General features: G+C 46.0%; 1 protein-coding gene across 1 annotated transcript; it reads right to left on the bottom strand.

The window, feature by feature from the left end:
* Window positions 1-7838: 7838 nt before the first annotated feature.
* On the bottom strand, window positions 7839-24107 carry LOC133345635 (aspartate aminotransferase, cytoplasmic-like). The gene is made up of 7 exons (XM_061556570.1): window positions 23989-24107; window positions 20703-20883; window positions 18577-18685; window positions 11949-12046; window positions 10955-11029; window positions 10222-10360; window positions 7839-10011 (listed from the first exon to the last, which is right to left on the bottom strand). Exons 2-7 carry the CDS (start codon window positions 20853-20855, stop codon window positions 9749-9751), a joined length of 837 nt encoding a protein of 278 aa, XP_061412554.1. The 5' UTR covers window positions 20856-20883; window positions 23989-24107; the 3' UTR covers window positions 7839-9748.
* Between the last annotated feature and the right edge of the window lie 898 nt (window positions 24108-25005).

Raw genomic sequence — 25005 nt, 5'->3', positions numbered from 1 at the left:
TCACGAAAGCTTTAAATCGAAAAATGCACTTTAGTATTTTAAATGTCCATGAAACCTTCATTTCCAATGAGTTTTTTTGTTTTGTTTTGGGAACAGAAATAAAATCACATGATGCCAGATCGAGAGAGTTATGGGTGTTGGCGAAAGAACTGGAACGACACTGCTTGGCCTAAAACTGGCGCGCAGGAAGATTGGCGCGTGTGCTGGTGCCCCAAGATTTCGGCTCATTTTGAATACATTCACACTGCACCGATTGTTCATGGTCAAAGAAAGTGATCAGCTGGTGCATAATTCGCTTTTTTGGTTCCGATCGTGGAGCTATACGGTAATTCCTCGTTTAACGTGATAGATGAATTCCTGAAAAGTGCGGCATCAACCGAAAATGCGTTAAACGAGGAATTACTGTACTGATTCACGTTGGTACTATAAAATCAGCCTGCAGTCATTCAATGGCAGGACAATGAACTGAGATGAGGGTACACCACGTACCGTGTCATTCCGTGCATTTACCTAGAATTCTCACACTGCTCGGCCGCGCAGATCAAGAAAGTAGTTCGTCAACCGCTCAGAAACCGCGTTATAACGGTGCGCGTTCCACGTTGTGGTAAGAACCGTGTCCTAGCGAAAACGTGTTGTGTGAAAATTCGTTAAGCAAGGACTTGCTGTCATTTCAATGTTTGACCTAGAATCCTTGACCACCTGACACGGTCAAGTTGTCACATGGGCATATATGTCAATTTATGTGGTTTATCAACAACACCCGAATGTTCAAAGCAAGAAATTTTTTACAATTTGCAACGACGTGAACTTGCATCCATTTTACCTCCTCCAAGATCTGTTATTAAGAAGTACTTTGTGAATATTCTCCATATAAAGCGTTTTGAAAACCTGAGGTGAAACAGAATTAGAGTACAGTACTGCAGCAGCCTCACATTGCGGCTTGTAGGTGCCACCTCATGCATTATACACGCGCGTGTAAACTCAGGATAAGTACCGTAATCGATTTCAAATTTTTTAAATAACAATGAAATATAACGTTACCACTGGTATATTTAAGAACCTCAGCTAAATGTGCATACTGTACAATTCCTAGAGGTAAGAGCGCCAAACTAAAGTAGATTTAGCAGTCTGAAGATCATTTGGAAACACCCAAGACTTACTAAACCAAAGGAATTATGTGGCAAGTTAAGAGTCACACCATGTGCAGCTGCTCTGTTATTTCGTTTTCAGTTTGAATGCTGAAACTGTTGAGCTCCACAAAAGATTGATGATACGTAATTCATGATGAACTTAGCCCGACTGCAGATAGCAGCTGTAATTCTTGTTAATGTTTGTCACGAGCGGCATCCATCTGCTGTATACTATTTTTAGATTCGGCACTAAGCGAAACAATTTTATCGCCTGCTGTATCTTGTAATCACTTTTTTTGTGAGCATTTAACGTTTTGTAAAGATTTGAAACGAAATTACGAACTTTTTACCACAATGTATCAATTCAAGTTTTGTATCTTTATATTAAAAGTGCTTTCTCGTGATTATCAAAAACGCTTGCTTTGTAATTCATTTAATCATTCCACTGCTTTGCTATATTTTACACCAACACACAATTATGTACGCAATGAGCATCAACTGAATATAAATCACTAGATTGACTACCCGGCTTCGCCCGTGTCTTGGATCCACGACTGTCGGCCGCCTTTGTCTCCCCAGTGACGATGTTCACACACGACACCAGTTACTCGTGTGAGGCTGAGTCGACCTAGGGGAGGCCCAGGTCGGGTTGAAATAATCGTCACCGGTGGTGGCCGTGAGTGGGAATCGGCGTACGTGTTACAAATTGACTAACTTTATTTCATAACCAGGCTACAGTGTACATGATAGACTGGCAGTACACCCAGCCAGCTGAATAAGCAGGCTGCAGTCTACATAACAGACGGGCAGTACGCTAAACCAGCTTAATGACTATTTGTACAAAGAAAATTTAAAGAATCGATTATAATAACCAGGCTACAGTCTACATTATAGACTGCCAGTACACCCACTCAGCTTCATAAGCAGGCTAGAGTCTACATGATAGAGTGGCAGTACGCTCACGGAGCTTAATAAGCAGGCTACAGTCTACATAATAGACTGCCAGTAGACTCAGGCAATTTAATAAGCAGGCTACAGTATACATTATAGACTGTCAGTACGCTCACCCAGCTTAATGACTATTTGTACAGTCACCATTTAAAGAATAGATTCTTGGCGCGTAGGGTTTAAAAGTAATATTAATTGCACACATTGTGTTGGGGGGGGAGTGAAGAGTACGTGAAACTTTGATGAATTTACCTCAGACTCGCGTGGTGGGTGTCGAGGCCTAGTAGCGTGCAGAGCCTCCGGCCTCGCCTAAATTGCCCACCCGGCAGAGGCAGGGTACGAGTGGCGTTCCCCCCCCCCCCCCCCCCCCGCGCTACAATAAGTGTCTAATCGCTATTATTTTATTATCTACGGAGCCTATAATAGTAGTTGAACACATTGGGGTGGGAGGGGACTGAAGAGGACGTGAAACTGTGATGAATTAACGTCAGAGTCGCGTGTTAATGCGTGCGCCTATTTTTAATGGGAAAAAAAAAATGGCGTCCACCCCTTGGCCAAGGCGTCGCCACCCGTTGGCAGGGGCAACCGCCGTCCAATGAAAGCGGCGAAGGCGTGGCTACCCGTTGCCAGGGGCAACCGCCGTCCAATGAAACAGCAGGCCGCGGCGAAGGCGTCGCTACCCGTTGGCAGGGGCAACCGCCGTCCAATGAAAGCGGCGAAGGCGGTGCTACTCGTTGGCAGGGGCAACCACCGTCCAATGAAAGTGCGTATGGTCCGGCGACACACAGACACACAGACAGACAGACAGATTCACGATTTTATATATATAGATAGCTGGATTCACTCTCCCATTAAGCTTCACAGCATAACTACATCAGCTCAAGCCTACCGTAAATCACGGGACATCTGTATGGCCACCCCCACTGTCAAACCCTCCCCTCTCCTCGCTCCCTGTGATAACAGACGCTGCTCCGTGCAGCTGAGTCGAGGCCCTTGCCGTAGCCTTTTCCTCCCGATCCTCATCTTTCCAGACCATTTTGGTACAATTTTTCCATTCCTTTTCCTCTTAATTCCCATTCTTTGCCTTCTTTTATCCTCCACGTTCACTTTTCGTTTCATGCCCTTCACTCTACGCCCCTTCCCATGATGTGCCACTGGTAAAAGTACCTCGTTGATGTCTTATCGCAGAAGGGAATGGTGTGGCAAATGCCATTTCCAACCGACATTATCTTTTTTTAGAACTGCTTTTTGTGTTTAAGTTTATGTCCTTTCCCGGCACCTCTGATTAGCACGGTTGGCTACGTACGGTACGAAAGAAGTTCAACATACACACTGCCGAAATTGACCACGATATAGGCAACGCTTAGGTCAGGTTCTTATTCAATTTTAATACCCCAGCAGCAGTTGTAGTTGGGCCACTGGCCTCCAACTATGGTATGCAGGACATGAAACAAGCTTATGGGTTTAGGCTTGCACTCTACGATGAGGATGAGGGCTGTTTGCCAGCACTGATGATGCTCTCGTACACGAGGGGGCAGTGTGGGCCAATAACACGCTCAACCGTCTTTGTCTCCACGGTACTGCTGTTGACCAAACCAGCGATGCATCATTTTAGGCCGAGTTTATCTTTAGTCGTGACCAAGAACCCCACTTAAGTCGCTGGGGTCATAGAGTCAACCACGATGCTACCGCTCCCCATAAAGAATACAAAAAGCCTCAGACTTTGTGAGCAAATTCTCTCAGAGATTGCTTCATACTGCGATGATGACATGGCACACAAGGGGGTTAGTGTGGTCAAATTCATTTATTTAACAGCTTTGCCTGGTATACAGGAGGTCGTGGGTTCGCTCCGGACCCTGACACCTGTATATTTGGAGTTTGCTTGTTCTTCCTGTGGTCGTGTGGATTTTTCTCCGGGTCCTCCGGTTGTTCCTCCACATTTAGAATCAACATCACGCATTTCGAGTCTTTGGCTGCTATTCATTTCCACATGATAAGCCACATCGTTGAGCTATGATTTTTGGTCAGGTTGCTTCTGAAAAAGAAGCTAATAGCTCAGTGGGATTTACCTGATGTAATAAAAAAATATATATAACTTAGTTTTACTTGCATTTTTGTAGTAATTTGCTTATCTTTCTTTCCTATACTTTACACTCCTGTCGTGTTTTTGTATTGTTTGTTGTAACATTTTAACCAGCCCCGACTGGACTCTGTGAAAAGGGGTTTAGAGCTCATCGGATTCCAAGAACACAGGATGAGATGTTACTATCCTTTGTGCAAGCACTTCCAAGAGTTCATGAACAGTGAGCCTGGTGAAATTTGGGGAGCGCATCGTCAGTAGTGTACCTTTGGTTCCTAGGGTGTTTCGACCTTTCATACTATATACCCTCCCCAAAGGCGGCCAGCGACAGGGTGATCAATCCAACGCTTGCGTCCCATTCCCAATTAGTCATAGGAGTTGCCTTGTTGTTGATAGCCAACATCCCATGGGACTATGCATGGCAGGGGTGTCCTCCTCCCTGAGTCAAGCATTGTTGACCGCATACCTCCTGGCCCTCTCACTTCGGGGCCCAGCTGGGGTCTTTCCTCTTCATCCAGAGCCACTGACTGCTGCCTTCTGCCGCCTCCGATACAGCTCTGATTGCCGAACGCTGGCTCTGGCCCTTAATTCCCAGGTCTCTAAGCAGTCTGGTTGTAGATGTTGCCACAAAACCTCTGCAGCCCACCTCCACTGGTCGGACTTTTGTGTTCCGGCCATGATGCCGTGCTTCGGCAGCTAGATCGGCATAGCGCAGATGTTTTCGCTCATAAGCCTCATCTACTGAGTCCTCCCAGGGTACTGTGAGCTCAATGATGAAGACCTTCTTGAGCGAACGGGACCAGAGCACCATGTCAGGTCTTAGGGTGGTGGTTGCGATCTCCAGAGGAAACACAAGTTGCCGGCCAATGTCAGCTAGCATTACTCCAGTGTAAACATTGTGATTCTGATTCACTGTGCCCCCCCCCCCACGCATTCAAGCAAAACCGGAAGCATTGCATCTGACACCGTGACATCGAAGTGCGGGGGGCCCCCCAAAGCACGGGGCCCGGGGCGGTCACCCCGATTGGCCGTCCTCTAGGGATAGCTCTCCGTTTATAGTATACCCCTGGTGATGACTTTATAGACGTGAATCAGGGTTTCCTAAACTCACCAACCTAACGTCTTTTTGCGCTCACCAATTTACTCGACCCATTCAAATATACATATTCATCGAGCCAATTGAAATTCTTAATTTGAAACTTTCGTGACTGCAGGAATTACTCTTTGGTTCTTTCGGTAAAGTCACGTATAAAGATAAAATAATAAATTAAATAATAGCATACTACGACGTTTCGATTGCAACACAAGCAATCATCGTCAGGTATAAAAGAAAGAAATAGCAACAAAAATCTAACCAGAAAACTATAGACAGACATATAAGCAGACAGATATCACCAAGATACACAGAGAGGACACGCATCGGCACAAAGAGAGAGATCGTCTCTGTGACGGGGCCTTTTGTTGCTATTTCTTTCTTTTATACCTGATGATGATTGCTTGTGTTGTAATCGAAACGTCGTAGTATGCTATTATTTAATTTATTATTTTATCTTTATACGTGACTTCACCGAAAGAACCAAAGAGTAAGACCAATTGAAATTATGCGTGCGCGCGTGTCCCACGTGTGTGTACACATGTTGCACGTTACGCAGACAGTGTGGATTGCCTAGCGCGTCACGTGGGACGTGTTTAACAATAAGCAGGTGCGTGCAGCGCAGAACGAGTAAAAAAATTGTTTTAACGGCAGAGTAAATTGGTGAACGCGGAAAGACGTTGCGTGGTGGTGAGGGGGGGTCGTGAGGACTGGAGTTTGGGAAACCCTGCATTCATGGGGTTTACGTAACTCGTAAGCAGGTACCCATGCGTGATGCTAAATCATTAAATATTGTAGTACTTCATTGTTGTTTTAATAGACGCGATGGTGCGTACCACCACGACGTGTACCTACATTCTTCCATAGCAGGATCTTCTTCCTTCCCTATTAATGTCTGATTTATTTACTTTGTCGAAATTGGGAAAACGTACTCATTTTTGCATTTACTGTAATAGCGAATGTTTATTTTAGGTCTACTTAAATGCACTGCTATTCTTGTTAGCTAATTTCGGAAAAAATTACCTTTCCCGTTACAGAAATGATTGTCACATGCACGTCCATAAAATTATTTTTTTCTATGACTTTAGGTTTGTGGCTTAAATCAAAATGTAAAAAAGCAAAGTAAATTGGGTGATTTGTTTTGTATATATCCTTCTCCAAAGAAAGTTAAAACTAAATCGGCATTCAAAGAAACAAATATTTTATAAAAAATGGCTTTAATAAAGTCCCACAGTTGAATACTAAGCCTGAGTGAATAGAAATGTGGTGTCAATTGTGTTGTGCTCACCCAAATCTCGCTAATAAAACAAATGTTTACCACAAATGTGCTAAAAACTTCAGTCATGCAGTGTTTGAAAGACACGAAAAGAGTGCTGAAATGTGTAAAAGTTATTGATACTATGTCGGCTGCAAATCTGTCAAGAGGAAAGATCAAGATGTCCACTATTTTAACTTGTATTTCATGAAGCCCATAATTCCTTATAAGGGAAACAAATACCAATGAATAACAATTGCATGATGACTAATCTATATAATTACAATACCCTCCCCCTCCTTGCCTCGAATCACTGCACCAGATTGAATTGAATTAAATGATGACATCACCCTGATGCTGCTCTATTTAAGACCGGAAGCAACAGGAGAGCTTCACCGTTCTTGCCCGATGAAGCTGATTGTAATTATCAGCGAAACGTCGTACTCATTTTAAAATGCTGTTGATTCTCTCTTCAGCACACCGGTGAGCTAAAGAAGTCAATTAATTTGTCCTTTGAAAACGTGACACATTTTTTACTGTTTGGCCGTGTCGGGTGGTGGAGGGTTACGACACATTTATAAATAACGCGATCTGACCCAAAAACCTATATTATGAACGCATGTCCTATTCGCAACTACGAAGAAGATATTGTACTAGCAAAGTGGCCTGTATATTTGGAGTCTGCATGTTCTCTTCGCGATCACGTGGATTTTTCTTCGGATCCTCCGGTGTTTCCTCCACATTTACAATCAACATCACGCATTTAGAGTATTTGGCTGCTATACATTTCCACATGATAAGCCACTTCGTTGAGCTATGATTTGTGGCCAGGTCCCTTCTGAAAAAGAGTTATGTAGCTCAGTGGGCCTTACCAGGAAAAAAAGTGTAATGGCATATTTTCCCAGCTTCCTCGTCGCACAGCACTTTCTCTACTGAGAGCAGCCCACCCTCCTCTGTGTTCTCCTCTTATAACAATTCCACCATTCTATCAAACATTCTCCATCTTTCTGAAACAATCTGCCCCAGTCACTCCCCTTTCGCCACCTCCCCTCTCTCTAACCCTCGCCCCCTACCATCATTCCACGCCTCTCGCTCCCTCTTGGCCAATCCGGTGAGCAGTTGACAATTACGCAACCCATTCTGGCCACTGCCCGGTTTGACAGCCGCCGCCGGCCGATTGCAAATTTGAGTTCAATACCCCAGAAACCCATTAACGTCTAGGTCTGTCGGCGCCCTGTGTGATACCCATTTAGATACTGAGTCGTGTTCTAATTAAATATTTATTAACATTGAACATTTAATTTTATTATTACAATTTAGTGAATGGTGAAATATATTAACACAGTACTGTACGTATAATGTTGCTCAATGTTCCATCAATACATCTCTCTGTGGAATGAAAATTCGCATGCCGTTGTGGAGTACAATGTAGTACACATACTTTATTCAGAGTACAGGCAGTCCTCGACTTACAAACACCCGCACTTAACGAACCAGCGTCCAACCGTCGTAAGAAATAATTTGCAGGGCTGTACCGTTAACCTTTATCTTGTACAGAAAGCAGTTGACGTGCAAGGAGATCCGTGGTATATGCCGCCGTGACATCTGTTGTTTCGCATTTTTCGGGAATCCAATGTATAATTTCCCCGTACTTATGATCTTACACGACGTTTTGGGTTCAGCTTTAGTATTGAAAACGTACAGCTCGTGGTTCGCTCGTGCGCTGCCATTTTAGGATCTATCCCCAGCATCCTGTCTGCTGCCTCTACTCATCCACTCAAGGTGAGATCATAAAAATGATAGGTTAAGGTAACATTTTAAAAAGCTGTTTAAGATTCCGTGCGTTTTTTAAAAACTGGTTTTCTGTTAGTTGTTGCTTTAAAATGTCACAAATATTTTTCTTTTAAAATGTAGAGGGCTGCTTTGAAATGCTCAAAAATGGTTTTCAATTAAGTGTTTGGAAAGTATAAATGCTGTTTAAAGGTCCTTGAAATCAGAATTTGTTAAAAATGTGTGCATTGTACTGTACAGCATAATACAGGTAGTTTGGTTGCTAGGTATGAAACGCAACATTCCCAAAGTTACGGTGCCTATCCTTACCTTATTCCATTGTCTCTTATGGGAGAAATTGCCCCGCTTTGCGTCGCATAGGCAATGTTTATGCTCTTGCGGTCCCTATCCCCCCCCCCCTTTTCTCATTCTTACGAAGAGGGGGGGGGGAATTCCCCGTTTATACATCGTTTCGTTATAAGTGTAGTGCCTGAGATACGCGCCACACGCTGGAGTGGGAATGCGCGCGCACAGAGTTCAGTGGGAGCAAACGAGGTCGAGGTTGTTATTGTTGCTAGGCATGAGGAAAAGGCCAGAGACGGGTAGGGGGCGATTAAGGACACAGGGCACTGATTGGCTGGGAGTTGTTATTGTCGAGATGTGATGCCACGCTGTCTGAGGACGGTAACAGGTGGCAGGGAGCAATTAAGGACGGAGGGTGCTGATTGGCCGGGAAGTTGTTGTGGTCGCTAAGTGGCGCCGCATTGTCTGGGAAAACATGGCAGGTGCCAGCGGGGGCTAGGGGGCGACGGGCGTCGTGGGGGGTGCCATCGATTGATTGGAGATTAATTGACTTGGGGATAAAGAGAGGGGGTTTTGAAGCGGACAGGAGTTCACGCCTGGGAGGGAAAGAAGGATGTTGGAGCTGAAGCAGCGGAGCCAAACGCAGTGGAGAAGTATACGGTAGCAGTGGAGAAGTATAGGGTAGCACTGGGGAAGTATAAGGTAGCAGTGGAGAAGTATAAGGTAGCAGTGGAGAAGTATAGGGTAGCAGTGGAGAAGTATAAGGTAGCAGTGGAGAAGTATAAGGTAGCAATGGAGAAGCCAGCAGAAGCAGCTGGAGTGTGACGGCGAAGCCAGCAGAGAGCGGCTGGAGTGTGGCAGAGAAGCTGATAAAGATACGGATGAGTGTGACGGGAGAGCCGAAAAAGACGGAGAGAGTGGAGAGGATAGTCGACGGAGGAGAGATGGGGAGCGAGCGAGGCCGGCGGAACGCGGCGAGCGAGTGGAGAGCGCATGGAAGGAATGTTGATTGGTGTTAGCTGGAGGAATGTTGATCGGTATTAGCGAAATAAAGTGAGAGAGAAAAGCAAGAAGCTGTCGCGTCAAGTCGAGCACTACATAAGTAGCAACTTTCCAGTCCCTAACCCTGGCCAAGAACGGGGATCACCCGCCAGCCCCCCCGTATTTAGTCATTTATTTAAAGTAGAAATCGCCCGTGCCTCTTCACGCCGAATCTTGTTGCCGTTTACAGAGCTGCTTTGGTACAGCTCCACGGGGCCCACGCTCGGCCCGTTGTGGCTGTCCAGGTGCTGCAGCAGTTTGGCCACGATGCGAGCGCCGTGGTTTGGTGGGGGCCCCCACAGGCAGCGAGTGATACTCTCAAACTGACTCTGGAGCATAGTTCGGCCATGTGCGTCTGCCGTGATGCCGAGAAGCAGAGCGGCTCCGTCTTCTGTACAACCACAAGGATAAAATACCTCCACTGATTTTTACGTGCAGCGTGCACAGGCAGGCAAACAAGCAAAACAAATCACGTTTTAAGGTGAGCACAGAACAACATATTATTGGTCACCTTTATCCCTGAACTGTTGGCACACCTTGCCACGTACTCATTTGGATCACCACCAATCCACCCGACTGTGTTACAGTGGATTATATTTACCGTTGGGGCGCAGGAGATGCTGAAAGCTCTGCAGCACAATGACCTCGAGACCTCCATCCAGGAAGGCATGCAATGGAGGGGCAACATTGTCTCTCACTGGAACCCATGCCATCAGCAGCAAGGGAAAGACTCGGTAATCCTGTAATGTAATTTATTATTTAGTGATGCTGCTTTGGCAGTTGGTGCAACAACCGCACTTAACAACAACAAATATACATTCATCAATAGCAATGCCTTAAATGAGAAAAATATACAATAGGTGACGTTTCAGAAAATGGGCCTTCGTGGTAAAAATACTTGCAAGATGCCATGATATTGTATTGAATAAAAGTCCATCGTGTACCATACCGCGGTCGTATTGTAACGAGTGCAGTGAAACTCCTATCTGGGGCGATGCAGCGGACTGGAGTGGAAGATCCTATTATCCACATTTATCAGTGCAAATTAACCTTTTATCCACAGGAATAAATAGGTATTTATGGGCACAGATAATGGGAGTATTGTATCAGATAGTATAGATAAGGATATGATTAGATTATCTTAATTTGAATATTGGCAGAATCACTATTCGGTCTTGGTATAATCACTGTTTGCATTACCAAAACTTTCAGTCACTGATTTTACCGAGTTACAGTACCTTACGTTAACACGAAAATGCATTGTGTCTGACCGTCACAATACGAGTGAGTTTGTAAACAGTCGGTGCGAGATCTACTTTTACACGACTATTCACCTTTACTAATTTGCAAGCTTGCTTCCAGAAGGCCTCATTTTCATTCCTGCAGTCCAGAATAAGGACCGCTGACTGCTAACAAAAGGGAAAAACAAATTGTGAAACAATGTTTGTGGATTCAAACATTACTTACTATTCAGTGTAATTAGGGTTACAAAAAAGCATACGCTTACAGGAATTATACCAGTCTTCCACCTAGCTTAAAAACCTGTCCAAGTCCAGCCTCTGCCTGTGACTGTCTATCCTCAAGAATAAAGTATTACCCATTGTTTCTGTACAACATCTGAGAGATATAGTCCTATTTATCCAGCATATAAATCCACACAGCATTGCATGATGGCCGAGTAGCGCATTCGGCTCAGTTGATGACGACACAGATGTGAGTTCCGATCCTCACAACGGTTGACATTTAGTATTAATCTTGATTTGAAGCTTTCGTGACTGCAGGTATCCATATTCTTTGGTTTATTTGGTAAAGTCACGTAGGTATAAAAATCATAGATCACGACGTTTCGATCGTTTACAAGCAATCGGCATCAGGTGGGACAGCCACAGCAAAAAAAAAACTGCTGAAGAATTTACCTCAGCATTGTGTGTATCTTTATTGCATTTTAAACGCGAATGAGAATTTTTCCCCAACTCCACCAATTAAGCGTGTGCATTACTCGGGGCAACCACGGCTTTGTCGCGCATGCGCAAATGCGTGCTTTGGTGTGTACTGAGTGGTGTATGTAAATAAATAATAAATAGCACTAACTTGTTAATTTAACTACTTTAAAGTTAATGGATGCGAAAATCGAGTAGCGCTGGCTCACCGCGGGGCTTATGGCGTGGTACCTGGCTACTTTTTTAAAACGTCAACCCCACGGTTCACGAGCCAAATCCTTCGCATGTTTCGTCCACACACAGACACACATACAAAGAATGACGATTATAGGTAAGATAGACAAATCTCTATTTTTTTACATAACCTAGAATGTTTGCCGCATTTTACCTTTAATTGTGCTTTTAAAAAGTATGCTTTGATTTCATTTATCTCAGTGTAAGTTATGATGTCACCATAATACACCGCATTGGCAACTTCAAGAGCACCTGCAAAAGAGACCACACACAGGGTTAGTGGTTGGCGCTGTCATCTGATAAGATCGTACACCTCCGACGAAATCACCGATCAGAGATTTGCCCATATATGGAAGTGGGCGTGGCGTTATCCGAGGGGGCATGTCTTTGCCTATATATGGTAATTGTGGATCGACTATATTAAGCTCCAAGTCGATCAGGCAGCCTTCTTAAAAATGTACGATTTTATCATACGTTTAATTCGACGGCTCACAGACAAAAAACAACAGTATTGATATGCGATTTTTACATAACCTTTTATGAGCGGTTTGTTAATATAGTCGATCAAAGTGCTGTGTTAAATCGCTGTTTGAAAATGTAATTTTTTATACTTATGTGTAGTGGGTTTTATGGAAGTCGGAGACGAATCTTGGAGGCAACACTTTTATTCAATACAAACTGGCGAAACTGCAGTACAGCCCAGTCCTTACACAGGGCAACGGCCCTTCTAACTACTTCCTGGGGAGGTACTGTCTCCGGGCTAGCGTGCCCTATCACGGGGCTACGGCTCTGGGTCCTCCGGCTACGAGTGCCCTAGGGGAGGCTGCACTGACCCGACCCAGCCAAGGTGCGGGTCCTGACCACTGTCATGTCACTCGCATGCGGCAGCGTTACGCAGTGTGCCTGCTGACGTCATGCATCCCCCCCCCCCAAACCCTCCGCGTAGGCCCTGTATCCCGCACAAATGCGCAGCTGGGGGGGGGGGGGAAATAATATACTAGGCTACAAACTTTACATTTGCCATGTGGCTAGCTCCCATACTGTACACAATATTAAACGTTAAAAAATTACTTTTGAATTTTGGGGGGGCAGGGGGGGAATCACCATGAAGTGTGTGGCGTCAACCCGCATACAGGACTGGCGAGAATCGATATCTGGTGAGCATGTGGTATCGATTAAACGGGAATAGGCCGATTCTAAATAAATCTACCAGCTTCGATTCCTTTACTCGATTTAAAGAATCGAATCTTGGCGCGCGAGCATACGTTTTTATTTCCACCGCGCGTTGGGTTTTATTTTAATTAATGAGGTAATGATCTAAGTTTTCTTTTCATTTGTATATGTTGTGTTTTTAAGTTTTGAGAAGTTTTCAAATAAATTTTCCCCCCGGCAACGCCGGGCGCTTCCCGCTAGTATGTAATAAGTGGCTCCGACATGGCAGAAATTTATTCAATAGTTATTAAAGGTTCTTGCACAGTCACGACTCCTCTCGTTCCCGCGGACGCTGTTGTTGCTCTCCGGCATGACTGCGCTTGCCCCGCGCCACGTGGCTGGTGGAGATGGCGGGGCAGCAGCGACGAAGAGCTCCTCTTCGATCTTCTACCACCGACCCAGAGCCTTCCGCTACCCCCTGCTTATATTCGCTTTTGCGAGGCTAAGCCCCGCCTCTGGCCACGCCCCTCTAGGAACCTTTGAGAACGTTCCAGAGGCTTCCATGCTAGCTCCGCCCATTACCCTTCCCCCCAGATAGAAACCTACTACTGATAAGGCGTGGACTGTATGACAGTATGTAAAGTGTAACCCCTCAATTATGCAGGAGATGGCGCTCACTTATTACACTTATAATCCGATGTTGTGCTAATGTCCGCTGTTATCATAGCCGCGATTGAGCATATTCTGGTTGTATACAATACGCGGTTCAAATCAAGGGATCGAGCAATGATGCAACACACCCCCTTAATTTGAATTGGCCAATATCGGCAAGATCGGCGATTCCTTCGCAGTTCCGCTCTCGTTGAAGCCCACCGTTCGCCATGCGATTCTCGTCTCATTCTGAGAGGGCGCGCAAAACTTCTTGCAGTGAAACTCCTTTAAGCCAGACTCGAGCTTCGAGTGTGTGGGATGTTGTTCGATATCGGAGCGACAGCGTCGGGTGGCCGCTCAGACGCTCAAGCCCCATGCCTTTTCCCCTCCGTTCTCCCTTGCCCACAGCCCAGGGAGATAGATGCGGAGAGTCAGGTCGGGCTTTAAAGCAATTTGTTGGTGCCAAATCGCTGCCTGGCAGCTTTCCCAGCTTATCCGCGCTTCCTACTTGGCGATTGCGAGATGCATTTAGCGATATTAAATTAATCCTGAGCAATGTTTTTGTTCAGACTATGGCTGACCCTCGGCAAATGTTGTTGTGGTGTTTCGTTATTGTTTAACACTTGCCCTGGTGCACCTTGTCATTCAGGATTAGGCATTCCTTACTAACATTCGACATTTAGCTGTGCTGTTTATGGTGTTATTATTATGTATGTTGAACTGTGGTCAGGGGAGGCAAGGGAGGCAGAGCCTCACCTGTCATACTCCAATGAAAATAGCTGTTACGAAAAGTAAAAAAAAAGAATAATCAACTAAAATAAATATTAAGATTTTTTCCACTGATCTGTGTTATAAATGTAATTTCTGTACGATTCCAATCATTTTTATAGTCAAAATCGCCAAATTTGCGGAGCTCCGCTGCAAATACAGGAACTCATGAGGTGAGGCAGCGACGAGCTCAGCCTCCCCTCTGATTGCGCAACCTCTCAGTAACTGGATGGAGTGCGGGCAAAAAGCGCATGCCTGTTACTATCTCAGTATGTCACCAATGTAATGTTTGTAGACCCCTTAATTTCATGTTAATGCCTTCCATACTATAGGTAACTTATTTCACGTACGGGTATAAAGATATTTTGGCTCGCTGGTCTCGTCATGAAACTGCAATGAAAAAGCACCAGGGGAGGCAGTGTTGGATCTATGCCCTGTTTTCCGTTATTAATATTAAGAATAATTAAGGAAAAAAAAATTGTTTTTATTATATCTATATATATATATTTTTTTTAATAATGAGGACGGCTCACTTCTCCTCACGGGCACACCGGGAGTCCATGAGACATGGAGGGCGGTTGAAATGATAGGAATTCGGTCACGAAGAGGTCATAGACATCCAGATGGACAAAAAGATGTATGGACTAAACCTCCCAAGACATCTGGAGATGTACAGATAAGGTGCAGAGTAAATAACGGTTGAAACTCGCGTTTTCTTAACGTTTTCCTTACCGAAAAGTAGAAACTTAACATAGATAATTAACCAACAAACAATAATATTATTATTAGTAATTCCCTTATATTCACCGCATACATATTATTTAGAAGTATATGTTTCCTATCTACACAACCTTCCGAAAAACTAAAGAGTACGAATTCCAGAAAGCTTAAGTGCATGTGCACTTAACCTCAGGACATAAAAAAAATTAACTCAGAATAAAACACCAATCTCTGGAGAACTAAACTTGGCGAAGCCCAAAATAATAATGTGACGAGGAGCATTACGAATATTCATTAAACATAGACGAATGATAACCACGATACTAAGACCGAAGGAACTCATAAATATAATTCAAGAATAAATGTAACACACAGGACCACATAAATGTATTGCAAACATCTCCTCGACCACCTTTGTCTTCCAGCGGGGTCTGACCTCAGAATGACCCACTCAGGGTAAGCAAGGAGGGAGAAAAAAAGGTCACAAAGGGGGGGGTTTGTGCTGACATGGTTTGTTTTCTCTCGCAAGAGACGCGGAGAAACGAGAGGGTGCTCACGCTTGAGTTAAACACGGCCGCCTTTGTCTCCCCGCAGCACAAACAGATGGCCCAGGAATGCTTGGAGGGTTAGGAAAAGGTCACGAGGAGGGATCGCGCCGGTGTCTGTTTCTTCTCGCTCTGTTTGTTTTTTTGTTGCCCGCTCGCAAGGAATGCAGAGAGAAGGGAGTCACGTTTTAAGTTAGACAGGCACACAGCGAACGAGCAGTCTGGGTTGAGTCGTGCTCACTCTCGCAACTCGGCGTGCGACGCAGCGTTGCGACGGGGCTCGCAAGAGAGTTGGGGCAGATCGTGCCTCGAGGAGAGATGGAACGACGAGACATCGTTAAAGTGACAGTCTGAGAGCAGTCTGGTCCGAGTCGAGCTCAGCGTTGCGACGGGGCACGCAAGGGAGCTGTGGCAGTCGTGCCTCGAGAAGAGATGGGACAACGAGACATCGTTAAAGTGACAGTCTGAGAGCAGTCTGTTCGAGTCGCGTCTAGTCTCGCAACTTGGCTTGCGACGCAGCGTTGCGACGGGGCTCGCAAGAGAGCTGGGGCAAATCGTGCCTCGAGGAGAGATGGAACGAGGAGGGGTCGTTCGAGTCGCAGAAGTCTGAGTTCAACCTGGGTCGGGGCTGGGTTTCAGTCGTGCTCCGGCTGGCGGAGCGTCGTGAGGACACGAAACACCGATGCCGATAACAGGTGTCGCTTCTCGCAGAACGAAGTTAAGTGCGAGTGAAGCTGGCAGTTGCCCGAACAAAGGAAGCACGGAGCAGAGAGAGTGACGAGTGACGACAAACAATCAACCTGTAAAAGGGCGGAGATCGCCAAGCGTCGACCAAGCGTGCAAAACAGAGAGCGCGAAGCAGTGGAGAAAGCCTGGTCAAACGGCTGTGGAGAGAGAGCGAGAGCGCAAGAGCAGCACGACTCGGACGTCACCGGGCGTCACCGAGCGTCGTGCCAACTCGTCATTCAGCAGTGGAGGAAGCCTGGTCAAACGGCTGCGAGGGAGAGGACAGCGCCATCGAATGCGCCGTGTGCCTGAGGGCACACCGACCAACGACCAGTGTGAACACACAAGACGTCCAGAGCGACGGCGAGCATCGTGCCGACTCAACAATCAATCGAGCAGTGGAGAAGCCGGGGGCTGCCACCAAGAAAGCGCGTGCGCCACCTTGCGCCACCGTGCGCCACCGTGCGCCACCTTGCGCCACCGTGCGCCACCGAGCGACACCGTGCGCCACCCTGCGCCACCCTGCGCCACCGTGCGCCACCTTGCGCCACCGTGCACCACCTTGCGACACCGTGCGCCACCCTGCGCCACCGTGCGCCACCTTGCGCCACCGTGCGCCACCTTGCGCCACCGTGCGCCACCCTGCGCCACCGTGCGCCACCGGGCGCCACCGTGCGCCACCGAGCGACACCGTGCGCCACCCTGCGCCACCGTGCGCCACCTTGCGCCACCGTGCGCCACCGTGCGCCACCCTGCGCCACCGTGCGCCACCGGGCGCCACCGTGCGACACCGAGCGACACCGAGCGACACGAGCGACCGAGCATCTTCAAGGACAGCATCGTGCCAACTCGTCATCTAGCAGTAGAAAGAGAGAGCGCACGAGCAGCACCAAGCCCCGGAACCATCAAGCGCCAAGCAAGCAAGTTTCTTCAAGGAACATCGTGCCAACGCCGCTCAATCCAGCAGTGGAGAGAGAGAGAGAGAGCAAAAGCCGAGCGACACGCCGAGCGAGGGAACAGCAGGAGCAGAGCGGTGGCCACGCCCAACCCAAGAGAACTTCTGGCCGCTGTTCGTATCCTCCCACACCACACAAGCTAACGACACAATTAATATTACGAGGGGACAACGCACACACAGCACGCACACGAATAAGACTTTAAAAGAAAAACTGTCTTTTCGTTTCAAAAAGGGTTGCCATTTCGAGGTGGTGCGTTCAATATCAACTGATCGTGCAAAGCAGTTGCTGCCGTCGAGTTACATGAATAAGAAATGTTTTGGTCATTCATTTTCGTTAACTGCATAATTTCGCCAATGAAGAAGTATTTTTAGTCATTCAATTTCGTTAATTGCATAAGATTGCCCATGAATTTATTGACGTATACTCGCTTTCGCATACTAGAGTGTCACATGCTTGTTTAGAATAAAAATTGCTTCACACCAACTGTTCGAGTGCTTCTTTCCAAGTCCATGCAAAACTGTCTTATTATTGATAGCTGTATCCTGTGATGAGATCTGAACCTGGAGACCTAAAAATAATAAACACACTAAGATAATCGGTAAACGTTTAATCGATGATAATCGTGTTATCCTGATTGATATAACTCTGGATAAACAAAGCTGAGCCTAATTATCACAACTGCACACATTAACATAACCGCAAGCCTCCGCATAAATTACTACGATTATCATAATTTATTCATATAATTACACGCATTATCATAATTTATGCATATTTATACACACACTATCATAATTAATGCGATTTGCGCATTTTTCGGAAAATTATTAATTTTTATTATTTTTATCAAAATTTCATAATTCCAACACATACAACAGCAGCTATCACATCTGCCTCACTGGGGGGGACGTGTCTAACACGCCCCCCTCCGTTAGGCTACGCCCCCTCCGTGAGGCCACACCCCCCTCAGTGTGTGAATCTGGCTCTGACACCAGCCGGTGCCTCCCCAGCCATTGACCTCACCGCACATCACTGCTTCACACCGTACGTAGCCAACCGTGCTAATCGGAGGTGAGGAGGGAAGGACAACGAAACAAAAAATCAGTTCTAAAGAATTAAGTTTTCAATTCAGAATGCAGCCGAGCTTTGGTCTTTGTGTCTCGTCCGGAGTAGAATGGCGGGGGGGGGGGGATCTACACTCTACCTTCATGGAATCAAGCACGATGTATGTAACGAATATCACGCAGGCTAATGTACATACCTTGGTGCGAGGATGGCACGAACACCGAAGTGAGGCCCAGTACTTTCTTCAGAACGTTCAGAGCGAGGTTTATGCCCCCGGTCTCATTCGGGCACTGTATGGCAGATACCTGCTGAAGACAATTACAGCTGCAGTGCACGTGTGGCCTCATGATTCAACCTAGTTCTGTAACTCGTATACTTTCGAAAGCGCGTTCGGTTTACACCTTGTGCCACACAGGGACTGCTGCCACTGATGTAAGGCGATTTGAGTGGCCGAGGCATTTAAGTGCCCTATAAATGCAATTCCTTATCCTGTGTGTGAGGAGGTTAGATTTCATTGCAATGGGATGATAACAATTTCGCCCTTACGTTTTTGCCATGTGGGAAGTTGAACGTACTCCCCGTGAAGCCATGAAATTGATGGTTACGTTTCTTTTGCCACCCGGAGATTATAATTACAGCCGGGTCCACACCCCAAGTGATCAGTTGCGTAAATTGCTTGCATGTGTAGTGGATTTACGGAGAGTGGAGACGACCTGTAGAGGCAACACGTTTATTCTAATAACGGTAACAATAACAGTCTTCTACAAAGGGCAGCGGTCCTTTTACCTCCTGCCTGGGGCGGTACGGCCTCCGAACTAGCATGCCCTATCACTGGGCTATAGGCTACGAGTGACCTAGGGGAGGTTACACTGACCTGACCCAGCCAAGGTACGGGTCCCGACCACTGGCCCACTCGGTCCCGGCCCTTACAAAGACGTCGGGCCCGGGGGTTCCCAGGGTCTCACCACTGGCCCACAGAGTCCTGGCCCTTACAGGGGCAGCGGGTCTAAGGGGTCCCAGGGTCCTAGGCTAGCTGGTCTTCTGGCTTCGGTCTTCGGACTGGCCCCGGACCCGTCCAGAGGCCCGGCTTTATACACCTCCCCAGGTGTCAGCCCCTGGCCACGCCTCCCTTCCAGAGAGTTCCAGGGGGGGTCTCGGGGGATCCTAGAACACCCCGCAGCCCCCCCTGCTTTGCGGCTGGGGAATGTATCGACCCTCATGCCGGTCCAAGTTACTGCCCCTGGTGGGCCCTGTCTGCTACTGCAGGTAAGTATACGTAGCCCATTTACAGCGCTACACATGCAACTCTATCGCTTACACGTGGACATCTCTGCAACCGTTGAATTGTCAGCAGAAAGTAAGAAACTTATGATAGAATTGCAGACAGGGCATCGTTGTGTTGTGACAATTGCAACGTTCAAAAGTGATGCTGGTAACGATGTTGAGGATGATGATGAAAATTATGGTGAAATGATGGCCACATGAACATAAGGGGAGATGACATTGTGTTTTAAAAAGGGGCTGATGTTTGGTTGTCATGGTGTGTGTTTGGTATGTTACATCGGCACCGAGAGAAGTAGGTCACACAGCCGATGAGAACGTGGGTTACATGTTACCACATCCGCTGTAGAAATAAGGCGGTGTGGGAGAGTGAAACTTTTCTTTAAATGATCAGGATCCCAATACCGTTTAATCAGCAAGACAGTGAAATCCTCGAAAAGCAATGGTTAACGAGTCAGCGAACCGGAGGCGTTTGTAAATCCACACTCCTTGGATGTGCAAATTATCAGATCATAGAGGATGTTTCGCTTTTGGGGCAATGGAATGCAACGGGCATTAACTCTGTTCGAAAGCCACGACAGGACTCAAGACTGCCACATCTGTCGAAGCGGCCAAGGCTTGGCAGGAGAAGTAGGCCGAGACGCCCTCAAGCAAACGCAAACAGCACAAGAAACAGAAAGCGTGGGAAACAGACTGCAGGAAAAGGAATGGCACAAGGGAGCGTAGGGATGGGGATCGCTTGGTGAGGGTGATAGCCGTTGTGGTGCAGCAATCGTAATTTTATTTTTAATGCATTTTTTGACAGTTTACCCTCTGGGATCTCTGTTGATATGTATTTGGACTCACAAGCTCTTTAAAAATATTGTTTGATCTCAACATGCACTTACGTGATTATAAAGAAACTCTGTAAAAAAATGTAGAGGCAAATATTTTAAACCTTTCAATCGTTAGAACAAATAACAGGATGAGCTTGTTGATGCCTCACATACAGTCTAAACATTTCTGAAAAACTAAAAGAACACAAAATGAGATTGACTTTACCTTCTCAGTGACCATCTCCGAATACTTTTCTCCAAGCACCCATTTAACACTATAGTATAAGAAGGTCTCCAGGCCCCGCATAGGAAGATACTCGTGATCTTCGGTTTCTGTACAAATGTCTTGCTTTGTTAACTTTACAGGAAGATGTGCCATTCTTGTCTCTTTTGCAGTACACCAAAATCTGTAGATTGAAAAATTATTAATAACCTTTATTTTATAAAGCGCCTCTCATATTGAAGTTTCTCAAAACGCTTTACATAAAACTAAAACTACACTCACAAGTACAGATAAATTCTGATCGAAATATAAATATGATAATAGAATAGCAATTACTACTCTAGAAATTCTAATAAAATGATAAACTATGATGAAAACGCAAAATAAATGCAGAGCAATCCAATCAGACAATACATTTGTATTTTAAATCTTAAGTTCCAGGAAAAAGTCTTCAAGTGCAAATAGGTAGGAAGACGTGATTTAAAAAGTGATACAGACTTGGAATTCCTAACGGAGGACTGAGGAATGGGATTCCAAAATCGCGGAGCCTGGCTGCAGATGGTTCCGTGTCTCCCACAGAACAAGAACAACATCATCAGTCTTGCCTTTGGAATGACGAGTAGAGACCAGAATCAGCTGATCAATGTTTTCGCAGTGGTATATAAAACTTGAGCAGATCAGTGAGCTATTTAGGAGCAAACCCATTCAAAGCCTTATATTTGAGAAGCAGAATCAATTCTGTACATTGAGTCTATAATTTGCTAGACTTTCAGGGGTACAGATTGGTTTCTTACGTAATGGAATAACGGTAGCCAATTTAAAAGCACAGTGTACCACACAGGTGTTAAGTGATTCACTCATTATAGACACAACCAGGGTACAAATGACGTGGAAACTCTGATACCACCACAAGTTTGAATGGGATCGAGGGAACAAGTTGTAGGTTTTACTTTGAAGGCAACGTCAAAGAAGTGTGATGGGGGCGGCACAGTGAGTGCAGTCAAAGGAATACTGTACCAGAACAAATCTGAAGGTTTTCTTAATGTTACTCAGGAGTGGAGGGGCAATTAATTTGTTTTCCTAATGGAATCAATTTTGGAATGAAACAAATCAAGAATCGTATTACATGTTATGATAGAACCAGGTGAGATTGATTTAGAATTATATTTTAATATTTGATCAACTGTAGAGAAAATGTGCATTGGTTTCTAAAGCCATCCTTAATGAGCGTAAAGAATGCAGACCTTGCCGAGTTTAATGCACCCCAATATATATACTGATGTTGCTTCCAGATCTGAAGATGAATCTCCAGACGGTTATCCCTCCATCTAGGCTCAAGCTTTATCTAAAATGTTTAAGGAGTGCAGATAAGTGGCGCCAAAGAGTCAAGAGTATTGGAACGTATTGAATTATAAATAAGAACCTTGTCTTCCAAATAAACTGAAAATTTGAGGGTAAGGATGACCAAATTGATTCGGCAAAATTCCTATATTTAATAGTACGTGTGATTGTGTTCAAAGAAAGTGGCGAATCAAGTTAAAAAAGAATGACAAAGTGATCAGATACAGCAACATTGTACAAATTTAAACTTGATGTGGGCAAACCAGACAACATTGCCGTGGCGTAACGCGTGCATGGTTTGCAAACAGCAGTTGCATTATGTACGGGATTGCAGACAGCGAGGTCAGCTACGGATAAGCAGGTGCAGGCAGGTGGCCTGGGTGACAGCAGACAGAGAGATGCCAGCAATTATGGAAAGAGGCAGTGATTGGCTGGCTGCAAATGCAAACGCGAGTAGGCGCCACGGAGGCGAGAGATAGTGGCGATAAGGGGGAGAACACGTGTGTGAGGCTGGGGAGCACGCCGGCTTAATGAGGGCCATCTGGGGGCACTTAATGAGGAGGGGGATACAAGAGGAACGTGTGAGGCTGAGGGGTTGAGTTGGTTGGAGTGAAGACAAGAGAGAATTCAAGAGAAGTCCGAGACCCCGCTCTCCACACCTCGTCCACTCCAGCGGTGTTAGCTGATCCTCCGCTGGAGGCACGGGCGAGGTTGGAGGAGTGAGGGTAGACAGGCTAGCAGTAGAGAAGCCAGCAGAGTGTATAGTAAGCTAGCGGAATCCTAAGTATGGGTGTGATAAGGCTCGCAACAGAGAAACTAGCAGAGTGTATATTGAGAGGCTAGCAGTGGAGAAGCTAGCGGAGTGTATAGTGAAAGGCTGGCAGTGGAGAAGCTGGCAAAGGGAAATGTAGCAGGCTAGCAAAGCGAGAGAGAGCGAGCGGAGCATAGCAGACGAGCAGTACAAGAGGAGGAGTTGCGATAGAGACGCGTGGTGTTGAACGCGAAGAGTTCTGTACGAATAAAGTGACACGGGAGAAAATAAGAAGTTTTCCGCGTGAAATAACACCTACAGTATGACCAAGATTGTGAGTGGAAAAGTTTACATGTTGGGAAAAACCAACACAATCCAGAAGGGCAAAACATTCCTTCGCAGAGGAATAGTTCGGAAAATCAACATGAATATTAAAATATACAGATAGTCCCCGAGTTGCGATGGTCCGACTTACGATATTTCGATCTTACGATGGCGATACGACGAAATTGTTAAGTATTTTACATTTCGCGTGGTAGGCAAACGCAGCAGCATACGAATCTTGGTGAGTATAGTACAATATGATACGTTACGATACGCTCAATGCATGCATGATACGTAGCTTTAGTGATTTCATTTTAGGGTTACCATGATACAATACGTTCAATGCATGTTAAACGTTTTTATAGCAGATAGGAATGTTTCCTGAAAAAACCTGCTATTAAATTGCAGTTCATATAGGTAGGCTAAGAATGTACCTTTTTTACCCTTACATTTTACTGTGCAATACAGTATTGCAATTAATAAATACATACAGTATATTGTTTATGCAATACGGTGCTGTAAATTGCTCTGTTTTGCTAAATAATCACCATTATTTAAGACTCCTGGGTAGGCTCGGCCATCTTCGACTTACGATATTTTTACTTACGATGGGGTCGTCGTAACGCATCTCCATCGTAAGTAGAGGACTACCTGTACTACGAGTAATATCCGATTGTAAGTAGGATATAAAGATGACAATAAATCAGAAAATTTTGTAAAAAATATGGCATTCGATTTTGGTGGGCGATAAATTAAAATAATGATTAAAAGGCACTGTGCACGTTACCTTAAGGGCCAAACATTTGTCCATGTGAAATAACACGATTACATTTGGTGTCGAAGTGGTAAAGAAGGCTAAGAGAAATAACTTACCTGTCGACTCTTCCGACGATGAGAACGAAGAGGAGGTTATCTCTACTATGGCCCCCGAGAATGTTGCTCAGCCGGCGGAACCAGAGGACAGGTTGCCTTGGGCGCAAGCGAGTGAGCGTAAGGAAACTCCAGCTAGCGCAACGAGGCGGAGTTAGCGGAATGTTGAGGCACATTTGGAGACCACGCTGGTAGCAGTTACGTACTTGTTCAACATGCTGATAGCGGCAGGCCGGACAACATCTACCGAGATGGCGACGAATGCGACTACTCTTCACATCGCTTCAACAATGCCGACCGCGTCCGAGCGAGCAGGCACGGGACCTGCCATTGCAGCGGCCGCGTTAGACTCGACATCTACTTAGCCGACGGTCTGTACAGCTCCATTACGCCGGTTGCCACAGGTCCACGCATTCTCCGTAACCGAGGGCGACTGGACCGCATTTCATTGCCGCTTTGAAACAGCGTATTGCTCCATCGACTGGTCGGAGCACGAGGCGTTGCGGGCCCTGCCGACGGCCCTCGACGATGACTCGTTGGCCGCCTTCTACTAGTAGAGAGGCTAGCGGAATCGTAAGTGTAAGGGAGATAAGGCTAGCAACAGAGAAGCTAGCGGAGTGTATAGTAAGAGGCTAGCAGTGGAGAATCTAGTGGAGTGTAGTGGAGAATCTAGCATAGTGTATAGTGAGAGGCTGGCAGTGGAGAAGCTGGCAGATGGCAACGTAGCAGGCTAGCGGAGCGAGATACCTTTTGACTTTTAAACAACTTTTATTGCCGCCAGCAGCAACAGCACTGGAGGCGATTTCGATTCGAAATACACAAAGTCACCAGCAAACAAATTAAAATAAACGCTACAAATCCACGCGCTGTGGCGCTACAAGCACCGCGCACAACACGAAAGAAAAGTCACGTGGCTGTGGTGGTCATCGCGCACGCCACGGTGACGAGCGAGCGCTTCAGAAGGTGAACATGAGGGTGAGAGAGCGAGCAGGGCATAGCAGACGAGCAGTACAAGAGGAG

The sequence above is a fragment of the Lethenteron reissneri genome, chromosome 22 (assembly GCF_015708825.2).
Source record: "Lethenteron reissneri isolate LAM-NWPU_2019-01 chromosome 22, ASM1570882v1, whole genome shotgun sequence".
NCBI classification, from domain to species: Eukaryota; Metazoa; Chordata; class Hyperoartia; order Petromyzontiformes; family Petromyzontidae; genus Lethenteron; species Lethenteron reissneri.
Note: the sequence above shows the minus strand (reverse complement) of the source record. Positions and strands in the feature narration are given on the sequence as shown.